This window comes from Panulirus ornatus, chromosome 25, assembly GCF_036320965.1.
Source record: "Panulirus ornatus isolate Po-2019 chromosome 25, ASM3632096v1, whole genome shotgun sequence".
NCBI lineage: Eukaryota > Metazoa > Arthropoda > Malacostraca > Decapoda > Palinuridae > Panulirus > Panulirus ornatus.
The window spans coordinates 17,938,541-17,951,026 of NC_092248.1; the positions used below are offsets into that span (position 1 = coordinate 17,938,541).

Consider the following 12,486-nt stretch of genomic DNA (forward strand, 5'->3'; position numbering starts at 1 on the left):
TACATACATTAAATAACCTTACCAACCAGTCAATAATACAGTCACCCCCTTTTTTAATAAATTCCACTGCAATACCATCCAAACCTGCTGCCTTGCCGGCTTTCATCTTCCGCAAAGCTTTCGCTACCTTTTCTCTTTTTACCAAATCATTTTCCATAGCCCTCTCACTTTGCACACCACCTCGACCAAAACACCCTATATCTGCCACTCTATCATCAAACACATTCAACAAACCTTCAAAATACTCACTCCATCTCCTTCTCACATCACCACTACTTGTTATCACCTCCCCATTTGCGCCCTTCACTGAAGTTCCCATTTGTTCCCTTGTCTTACGCACTTTATTTACCTCCTTCCAGAACATCTTTTTATTCTCCCTAAAATTTAATGATACTCTCTCACCCCAACTCTCATTTGCCCTTTTTTTCACCTCTTGCACCTTTCTCTTGACCTCCTGTTTCTTTCTTTTATACATCTCCCACTCAATTTCATTTTTTCCCTGCAAAAATCGTCCAAATGCCTCTCTCTTCTCTTTCACTAATACTCTTACTTCTTCATTCCACCACTCACTACCCTTTCTAATCAACCCACCTCCCACTCTTCTCATGCCACAAGCATCTTTTGCGCAATCCATCACTGATTCCCTAAATACATCTCATTCCTCCCCCACTCCCCTTGCTTCCATTGTTCTCACCTTTTTCCATTCTGTACTTCCATTCTGTATATATATATATATATATATATATATATATATATATATATATATATATATATATATATATATATATATATATATATATATATAATTCATACTTGCTGCCTTTATTCCTTCCCGTCGCCACCCCGCCACACATGAAATGACACACACACACACACACACACACACACACACACACACACACACACACACATACACACCGCAAGCGCGCGAGATAGCGCTAGGAAAAGTCAACAAAGGCCACATTCGTTCACATTCAGTCTGTAGCTGTCTTGTATAATACATCAAAACCACAGCTCCCTCTCCACAACCAGAACCCACACAACTTTCCATGGTTTACCCCAGACGCCTCACATACCCTGCTTCAATCTATTGACAACATGTCGACCTCGGTATACCGCATCGTTCCAATTCACTCTATTCCTTGCACGTCTTTCACCCTCCTACATGTTCAGGCCCCAATCGCTCCAAACCTTTTCCACTCCACCCTCCACCTCCAGTTTGGTTTCCCTCTTCTCCTCGTTCAGTTCACCTCTGACACCATTATCTTTGTTACTCTTTCCTCACTCATTCTCTCCATATGACCAAACCATTTCAATACACCCTCTTTTGCTCTCTAAACCATACTCTTTTCATTACCACACATCTCTCTTATCCTTCCATTACTAACTCGTTCAAACCACCTCATACTACATATCATCCTCAAACATTTCATTTCCAGCACATCCACCCTTCTCCGCATAACCCTATCTATAGCCCACGCCTCGCAATCATATAACATTGATGGAACCACTATTCCTTCAAAGAGACCCATTTTTCCTTTCCGAGATAATGTTCTCGCCTTTCATACATTAATAAACGTTCCCAGAACTTTCGCCGCCTCCCCCACCCTGTGACTCACTTCCGCTTCCGTGGTTCCATCCGCTGCCAAAATTACTTTTACATATCTAAAACACTTCACTTCCTCCAGTTTTTCTCCATTCAAACTTACCTCCCAATTGACTAGTCCCTCAACCCTACTGTTCCTAATAACCTTGCTCTTATTCACATTTACTCTTAACTTTCTTCTTTCACACACTTTACCAAACTCAGTCACCAGCTTCTGCAGTTCTCACCCGAATCAGCCTCCAGCGCTGTATCATCAGCGAACAACAACTAACTCGCATCCTAAGCCCTCTCATCCACAATAGACTGCATGCTTGCCCGTTTCTCCAAAGCTCTTGCATTCACCTTAATAACAACCCTCATCCATAAGCAAATTGAACAACCACGGAGACATCATGCACCTCTGAAACAAACCAACATTCACTGAGAACCAATCACTCTCCTCTCTTCCTACACGTACACATGCCTTACATCCTCGATCAAAACTTTTCACTGCTTCTAGCAACTTGCCTCGTACACCATATACTATTAGTGCCTTCCACAGAGCATCTCTATCAACTCTATCTTATGCCTTCTCCAGATCCATAAATGCTACATACAAATCCATTTGTTTTTCTAAGTATTTCTCACATAAAATTCTTGAAAGCAAACACCTGATCCACACATCCTCTACCACTTCTGAAACCACACTGCTCTTCCCCAGTCTGATGCTCTGTACATGCCTTCACCCTCTCAATCAATACCCTCCCATATAATTTCCCAGGAATACTCAACAAACTTATACCTCTGTAATTTGAACGCTCACCTTTATCCCCTTTGCCTTTGTACAATGGCACTACGTATGCATTCCGCCAATCCTCAGGCACTTCATCTTGAGGCATACATGCATTGAATATCCTCACCAACCAGTCAACAACAGAGTCACCTAATTTTCTAATGAATTCCACTGCACTACTATCCACACCCGCCACCTTGCCGGCTTTCATCTCCTCACCTCACCATTAGCCCCCTTCACCGATGTTCCCATTTGTTCTCTTGTCTTAAGCACTTTATTCACCTCCTTCCAAAACATCTTTCTATTCTCCCTAAAGTTTAATGATACTCTCTCAACCCCAACTTTCATTTGCCCTCGTTTTCACCTCTTGCACTTTTCTCTTGACCTCCTGACGCTTTCTTTTATACATTCCCCAGTCTTTTGCACTACTTCCTTGCAAAAATCGGCCAAATGCCTCTCTCTTCTCTTTCACTAATAATCCTACTTCTTAATCCCACCACTCACTACCCTTTCTACTCTGCCCACCTCCCACCTTTCTTTTGCTAAAGCATCTTTTCGCATGCCTTAACTGCTTCCCTAAATACATACCATTCCTCCCCACTCCCTTTAAATCCTTTGGTCTTACCTTTTTCCATTCTGCTCTTAGTCTCTCCTGGTACTTCCTCAGAGAAATCTCCTTCCCAAACTCACTCTTTCCCACCACTTTCTTCACCCCCAATATTCTCTCTTCTTTTCTTAAAACCTCTACAAATCCTCTTCGTCTCCACAAGATATTAATCAGACATCCCTCCAGTTGCACCTCTCAGCTCATTAACATCCAAATGTCTCTCTTTCACGCGCCTATCAATCAACACGTAATCCAGTAACGCTCTCTGGTCATCTCTCCTACTTGCATATGTGTACTTATGTATATCTCTCTTTTTAAACCAGGTTTTCTCAATCACCTCCTTTGTCAGCACACAAATCTACAAGCTCTTCACTATTTCCATTTACGTCACCAAACAACCAATTTACACCAATTATTCCCTCAACTGCCGTATTAACTACCTTACCATTCAAATCACCCATAACTAAAACAGAGTTATATATATATATATACATATATATATATATATATATATATATATATATATATATATATATATATATATATATATATGTATATATGTATATATGTATATATATATATACATATATATATATATATATATATATATATATATATATATATATATATATGACTCACTTCCCAAGGATGAGAGAGCTTGGGAAGTGAGTCAGTTGTTGTTCGCTGATGATACAGCGCTGGTGGCTGATTCATGTGAGAAACTGCAGAAGCTGGTGACTGAGTTTGGTAAAGTGTGTGGAAGAAGAAAGTTAAGAGTAAATGTGAATAAGAGCAAGGTTATTAGGTACAGTAGGGTTGAGGGTCAAGTCAATTGGGAGGTGAGTTTGAATGGAGAAAAACTGGAGGAAGTGAAGTGTTTTAGATATCTGGGAGTGGATCTGGCAGCGGATGGAACCATGGAAGCGGAAGTGGATCATAGGATGGGGGAGGGGGCGAAAATTCTGGGGGCCTTGAAGAATGTGTCGAAGTCGAGAACATTATCTCGGAAAGCAAAAATGGGTATGTTTGAAGGAATAGTGGTTCCAACAATGTTGTATGGTTGCGAGGCGTGGGCTATGGATAGAGTTGTACGCAGGAGGATGGATGTGCTGGAAATGAGATGTTTGAGGACTATGTGTGGTGTGAGGTGGTTTGATCGAGTGAGTAACGTAAGGGTAAGAGAGATGTGTGGAAATAAAAAGAGCGTGGTTGAGAGAGCAGAAGAGGGTGTTTTGAAGTGGTTTGGGCACATGGAGAGAATGAGTGAGGAAAGATTGACCAAGAGGATATATGTGTCGGAGGTGTAGGGAACGAGGAGAAGTGGGAGACCAAATTGGAGGTGGAAAGATGGAGTGAAAAAGATTTTGTGTGATCGGGGCCTGAACATGCAGGAGGGTGAAAGGAGGGCAAGGAATAGAGTGAATTGGAGCGATGTGGTATACCGGGGTTGACGTGCTGTCAGTGGATTGAATCAGGGCATGTGAAGCGTCTGGGGTAAACCATGGAAAGCTGTGTAGGTATGTATATTTGCGTGTGTGGACGTATGTATATACATGTGTATGGGGGGGGGGGGGGGTTGGGCCATTTCTTTCGTCTGTTTCCTTGCGCTACCTCGCAAACGCGGGAGACAGCGACAAACTGTAATAATAATAAAATGTATATATATATATATATATATATATATATATATATATATATATATATATATATATATATATATTTATTATCCCTGGGGATAGGGGAGAAAGAATCCTTCCCACGTATTCCCTGCGTGTCGTAGAAGGCGACTAAAAGTGGAGGAAGCGGGGGGGCTGGAAATCCTCCGCTCTCATTATTTCTTTTTTTGATTTTCCAAAAGAAGGAACAGAGAAGGGGGCCAGGTGAGGATATTCCCTCAAAGGCTCAGTTCTCTGTTCTTAACGCTACCTCGCTAACGCGGGAAATGGCGAATAGTTTGAAAGGAAAAAAAAAAAAAGAAAATATATATATATATATATATATATATGTATATATATATATATATATATATATATATATATATATATATATATATATATATATATATATATATATATATATATATATTCCTATGAGTCCACGGGGAAAATGAAACACGATAAGTTCCCAAGTGCAATTTCGTGTAATAATCACATGATCAGGGGAGACACAAGAGAGAAATATAAGTCAGTTGATATACATCGAAGAGACAAAGCTAAGACGCCATTTGGTAAACATGTGATTGTCCAAAACATACAACGAGAGTTCATAAACTTATCATTTTACAAATTTTATCAACAATAAAGTTATCTAATTTGTATAGACCATCACTAATATTAAGATTATAATTCTTTGTGTATTTAATGATAGAAGATTCAATGATATTTCTCTTGGTAATACAGTTAGAGTTAGTAGATGAGATGGCGTTACTCCAGTCAATACAATGTTCCTTAGGGCATTACGTATTTGCAGTCCAGAGTTTATTGATGATGAGTTTGAGAAGATATATTCTATTGGATCTAAGTTAAAGTACCCTAGATATTTCATTGATAAATCCCTTAAGTTAGCAAAGAAATCATTCTATAGAGTTGAGCCCAAACCTCCCATTGACACCAAGAATCTTTTAGTTCTCCCTTTTGATAATAATTTCACTTTGCTTCCCATGTTGCTTAAATCCTTTAATGTAAATGTTGCCTTTAGCAACAATAATACTATAAAGAATATCTTAATCAGGAATTCACCAGAAAATTCTCTTGGATGCATCTATAAAGTGCCTTGTGTAAACTGTGATAAATTTTATGTTGGTCAGACTAGTAAGGATCTTTCTGTAACGCTTAAGTAACATTAGAATAGTATAAGAACGGGGCAAAAATCAAATGTCTTGTTTAATCACGTTAAAAGCAATGATCATTGTATTGACTGGAGTAATGCCCTATTTGTTATTAACTCTAACTCTATTACAAACAGAAATATCATTCAATCTTCCATCATTAAATACACAAGGAATTATAGTCTTCGTATTAATAATGGTCTATGCAAATTAGATAACTTTGTTGTTGATAAAATTTGTAAAATGATAAGTTTATGAACGTTCGTTGTATGTTTTGGACAATCACATGTTTACCAAATGGCGTACTAGCTTCGTCTCTCCGATGTATATCAACTGACTTATATTTCTCTCGTAGCTCTCCCCTGATGATGTGATTATTACATGAAAGTGCACTTGGGAACTTATTGTGTTTCATTTTCCCTGTGGACTCATAGGAATATCTTGATCACGCGCAAAATTGTGGTCCTTTCCAATATATATATATATATATATATATATATATATATATATATATATATATATATATATATATATATATATATATATGTTTGTTTTGCTTTGTCGCTGTCTCCCGCGTTAGCGAGGTAGCGCAAGGAAACAGAGGAAAGAATGGCCCAACCAGCCCACATACACATGTATATACATACATGTCCACACACGCAAATATACATACCTATACATCTCAATGTACACATATATATACACACACAGACATATACATATATACACATGTACATACTTCATAGTGTCTGCCTTTATTTGTTCCCATCGCCATATCACAACACATGGAATAACATCCCCCTCCCCCCTCATGTGTGCGACGTAGCGCTAGAAAAAGACAACAAAGGCCCCATTCGTTCACACTCAGTCTCTAGCTGTCATGTAATAATGCACCGAAACCACAGCTCCCTTTCCATATCCAGGCTCCACACAACTTTCCATGGTTCACCCCAGACGCTTCACATTCCCTGGGTCAATCCATTGACAGCACGTCGACCCCGGTATACCACATCGTTCCAATTCACTCTATTCCTTGCACGTCTTTCACCCTCCTGCATGTTCAGGCCCCGATAACTCAAAATCTTTTTCACTCCATCTTTCCACCTCCAATTTGGTCTCCCACTTCTCCTCGTTCCCTCCACCTCTGACACATATATCCTCTTGGTCAATCTTTCCTCACTCATTCTCTCCATGTGACCAAACCATTTCAAAACACCCTCTTCTGCTCTCTCAACCACGCTCTTTTTATTTCCACACATCTCTCTCACCCTTACAATACTTACTCGATCAAACCACCTCACACCACATATTGTCCTCAAACATCTCATTTCCAGCACATCCACCCTCCTGCGCACAACTCTATCCATAGCCCACGCCTCACAACCATAAATCATTGTTGGAACCACTATTCCTTCATACATACCCATTTTTGCTTTCCGAGATAATGTTCTCGACTTCCACACATTCTTCAAGGCTCCCAGAAATTTCGTCCCCTCCCCCATCCTATGATTCACTTCCGCTTCCAAACCATACTCTAAACCATACTCTTTTCATTACCACACATCTCTCTTATCCTTCCATTACTAACTCGTTCAAACCACCTCATACTACATATTATCCTCAAACATTTCATTTCCAGCACATCCACCCTTCTCCGCATAACCCTATCTATAGCCCACGCCTCGCAATCATATAACATTGATGGAACCACTATTCCTTCAAAGAGACCCATTTTTCCTTTCCGAGATAATGTTCTCGCCTTTCATACATTAATAAACGTTCCCAGAACTTTCGCCGCCTCCCCCACCCTGTGACTCACTTCCGCTTCCGTGGTTCCATCCGCTGCCAAAATTACTTTTACATATCTAAAACACTTTACTTCCTCCAGTTTTTCTCCAATCAAACTTACCTCCCAATTGATTTGACCCTCAACCCTACTGTACCTAATAACCTTGCTCTTATTCACATTTACTCTTAACTTTCTTCTTTCACACACTTTACCAAACTCAGTCACCAGCTTCTGCAGTTTCTTACATGAATCAGCCACCAGCGCTGTATCATCAGCGAACAACAACTGACTCACTTCCCAAGCTCTCTCATCCACAACAGACTGCATACTTGCCCCTCTTTCCAAAACACTTGCATTCACCTCCCAAACAACCCCATCCATAAACAAATTAGACAACCATGGAGACATCACACACCCCTGCCGCAAACCTACATTCACTGAGAACCAATCACTTTCCTCTCTTCCTACACGTACACATGCCTTACATCCTCGATAAAAACTTTTCACTGCTTCCAATAACTCGCCTCCCACACCATATATTCTTAAAACCTTCCACAGAGCATCTCTATCAACTCTATCATATGCCTTCTCCAGATCCATAAATGCTACATACAAATCCATTTGTTTTTCTTAGCACTTCTCACATACATTCTTCAAAGCAAACACCTGATCCACACATCCTCTACCATTTCTTAAACCACACTGCTCTTCCCCAATCTGATGCTCTGTACATGCCTTCACCCTCTCAATAAATATCCTCCCATATGATCTACCAGGAATACTCAACAAACTTATACCTCTGTAATTTGAGCACTCACTCTTATCCCCTTTGCCTTTGTACAATGGCACTATGCAAGCATTCCGCCAGTCCTCAGGCACCTCACCATGAATCATACATACATTGAATAACCTTACCAACCAGTCAACAATACAATCACCACCTTTTTTGATAAATTCCACTGCAATACCATCCAAACCTGCTGCCTTGCGGCTTTCATCTTCCGTAAAGCTTTTACTACCTCTTCTCTATTTACGAAATCAATTTCCCTAACCCTCTCACTTTGCATACCACCTCGACCAAAACACCCTATATCTGCCACTCTGTCATCAAACACATTCAACAAACCTTCAAAATACTCACTCCATCTCCTTCTCACATCAACACTACTTGTTATCGTCTCCCCATTATCCCCTTCACTGAAGTTCACATTTGCTCCCTTGTCTTACGCACTTTATTTACCTCCTTCCAAAACATCTTTTTATTCTCCCTGAAATTTAATGATACTCTCTCACCCCAACTCTCATTTGCCCTCTTTTTCACGTCTTGCATATATATATATATATATATATATATATATATATATATATATATATATATATATATATATATATATATATATATATATTGTTGAATGTGTGTTGAATGAGAGGGTTAGGGAAAATGATTTGGTAAACAGAGAAGAGGTAGTGAAAAGCTTTGCGGAAGATGAAAGCCGGCAAGGCAGCAGGTTTGGATGGTATTGCAGTGGAATTTATTAAAAAAGGGGGTGACTGTATTGTTGACTGGTTGGTAAGGTTATTTAATGTATGTATGACTCATGGTGAGGTGCCTGAGGATTGGCGGAATGCGTGCATAGTGCCATTGTACAAAGGCAAAGGGGATAAGAGTGAGTGCTCAAATTACAGAGGTATAAGTTTGTTGAGTATTCCTGGTAAATTATATGGGAGGGTATTGATTGAGAGGGTGAAGGCATGTACAGAGCATCAGATTGGGGAAGAGCAGTGTGGTTTCAGAAGTGGTAGAGGATGTGTGGATCAGGTGTTTGCTTTGAAGAATGTATGTGAGAAATACTTAGAAAAGCAAATGGATTTGTATGTAGCATTTATGGATCTGGAGAAGGCATATGATAGAGTTGATAGAGATGCTCTGTGGAAGGTATTAAGAATATATGGTGTGGGAGGAAAGTTGTTAGAAGCAGTGAAAAGTTTTTATCGAGGATGTAAGGCATGTGTACGTGTAGGAAGAGAGGAAAGTGATTGGTTCTCAGTGAATGTAGGTTTGCGGCAGGGGTGTGTGATGTCTCCATGGTTGTTTAATTTGTTTATGGATGGGGTTGTTAGGGAGGTAAATGCAAGAGTTTTGGAAAGAGGGGCAAGTATGAAGTCTGTTGGGGATGAGAGAGCTTGGGAAGTGAGTCAGTTGTTGTTCGCTGATGATACAGCGCTGGTGGCTGATTCATGTGAGAAACTGCAGAAGCTGGTGACTGAGTTTGGTAAAGTGTGTGGAAGAAGAAAGTTAAGAGTAAATGTGAATAAGAGCAAGGTTATTAGGTACAGTAGGGTTGAGGGTCAAGTCAATTGGGAGGTGAGTTTGAATGGAGAAAAACTGGAGGAAGTGAAGTGTTTTAGATATCTGGGAGTGGATCTGGCAGCGGATGGAACCATGGAAGCGGAAGTGGATCATAGGTGGGGGAGGGGGCGAAAATTCTGGGAGCCTTGAAGAATGTGTGGAAGTCGAGAACATTATCTCGGAAAGCAAAAATGGGTATGTTTGAAGGAATAGTGGTTCCAACAATGTTGTATGGTTGCGAGGCGTGGGCTATGGATAGAGTGGTGCGCAGGAGGATGGATGTGCTGGAAATGAGATGTTTGAGGACAATGTGTGGTGTGAGGTGGTTTGATCGAGTAAGTAACGTAAGGGTAAGAGAGATGTGTGGAAATAAAAAGAGCGTGGTTGAGAGAGCAGAAGAGGGTGTTTTGAAATGGTTTGGGCACATGGAGAGAATGAGTGAAGGAAAGATTGACCAAGAGGATATATGTGTCGGAGGTGGAGGGAAGCAGGAGAAGAGGGAGACCAAATTGGAGGTGGAAAGATGGAGTGAAAAAGATTTTGTGTGATCGGGGCCTGAACATGCAGGAGGGTGAAAGGAGGGCAAGGAATAGAGTGAATTGGAGCGATGTGGTATACCGGGGTTGACGTGCTGTCAGTGGATTGAATCAGGGCATGTGAAGCGTCTGGGGTAAACCATGGAAAGCTGTGTAGGTATGTATATTTGCGTGTGTGGACGTATGTATATACATGTGTATGGGGGTGGGTTGGGCCATTTCTATCGTCTGTTTCCTTGCGCTACCTCGCAAACGCGGGAGACAGCGGCAAAAAAAAAAAAAAAAAAAATATATATATATATATATATATATATATATATATATATATATATATATATATATTATCCCTGGGGATAGGGGAGAAAGAATACTTCCCACGTGTTCCCTGCGTGTCGTAGAAGGCGACTAAAAGGGGATGGAGCGGGTGGCTGGAAATCCTCCCCTCTCGTTTTTTTTTTAATTTTCCAAAAGAAGGAACAGAGAAGGGGACCAGGTGAGGATATTCCCTCTAAGACCCAGTCCTCTGTTCTTAACGCTACCTCGCTAACGCGGGAAATGGCGAATAGTATGAAAAAAGAAAATATATATATATATATATATATATATATATATATATATATATATATATATATATATATATATATGTATATTCATATATAACCCAGGATCGCTTCTTAAGGGGCTCTTCACCTTCGAGAATTCACTACAATTAATTCCATGGAAAGTATGGATTCCTTTGGAGTGAAAAGCTCGACGGGACTTCACTCTGATGATGCATCCTGGTCGAAGCGACTCCAGCGGCGGGATAACCCGAATAAGGTGCAGTATTCTATGCTCAAAGCACTGTCTGCTAACCCGTTCATGTAAAGCATCCAAATGTAAGTGAATCAGCAAAAACGCGCTATTTCTGATACCAAAGAATTACGAAGGTAATGTAGTAAACGAAGCCATATACTGTAAGGTGTAGCCACTTACCTGGGCATTTTGTATATCTACTTTTAACATGTGTTGTTGAGCCCTAACTCTGGCGTCTTTTGTGTGATGCTCTCCTTTTCATAGCTCACATACTGGCATCATCGCTTCACCATGGCGTTGAAAGAACATAGTGTGTGTGTCAGTTTCGTTAACCAAGTGCTACAGTTTATCATACCTCATCCTGGTGGACGATGACGCCTGCTGTGACGAAGACGTATAGATGGACGGTGACGCTGAAGCCGGAGAGCGTCATGATAATGGTCTTGGCTCTGTGGACAGTACAAACGGTGGGCCGCTGGAGAGGGTATTGGACCGCGATGAACCGCTCCACCGTAAAGGCCACCGTCAGCCAGACACTGAGCGAGCTGGACACTGATCCCAGGTAGATTTCCAGCTGTTGGTTGAGAAATGGGGAGGTTAGTTGCGCCAGGGAGACAGGGAGATTAATTATATCTGGGGAGATGGATACCTTCGTGGCGATGTGGAGCCAGGGAACTTAGTGTTGCTGTGGAAGCAGGGAACTTAGTGACGTGGGGATGATGTGGCATATAAAGTTAAGGAAATGGAGATATTAGTGGTGTTAGGAAACAAGGAGCTGGCTATTACTTGGCAGACAGTAAGAATAATGGTCTTGGAGAAAGGCAGCGCTTACCGGCATTACGGACATAAGAGGCTTAGAGGGGGAACTGCTGGCTAGTGTTGGAGAGGTGGTGGAAATTTGGATTAGACTCATGAGTCATTGTATCGCCGCTGAAAATATGAGGATCTTAGTTAGAAAATGAGACCAGAATCTTAGCGCTGGGGAGACGACGAGTTCAATGATATTGAAGGATGTGAAGCTGTGTGGTGCTAGGGAGACTTGTTAAGCTCAGCGGCACCGGAGGGTGTCGATGATCATTTGTCCAGAGAAAACTGGAAGAGGGAAAGGAAGGAACTGAGTGTGGACGCATTACAACGACGGGAGAAGAATGATTGGGTTTGCATGCTTCTTTTTCATCAAGAAGTGGAAGAGAGAGAGAGAGAG

General features: G+C 40.9%; 1 protein-coding gene across 1 annotated transcript in view; it reads right to left on the reverse strand.

Moving 5' to 3' along the window:
* Positions 1 to 12,486, reverse strand: part of LOC139757328 (FMRFamide receptor-like) — a 485,916-nt gene that overhangs the window by 181,366 nt on the left and 292,064 nt on the right. Inside the window, exon 2 of the mRNA XM_071677752.1 lies at positions 11,638 to 11,856. Coding sequence (XP_071533853.1) covers positions 11,638 to 11,856 — 219 coding nt within the window. The remainder of the gene's footprint in view (positions 1 to 11,637; positions 11,857 to 12,486) is intronic.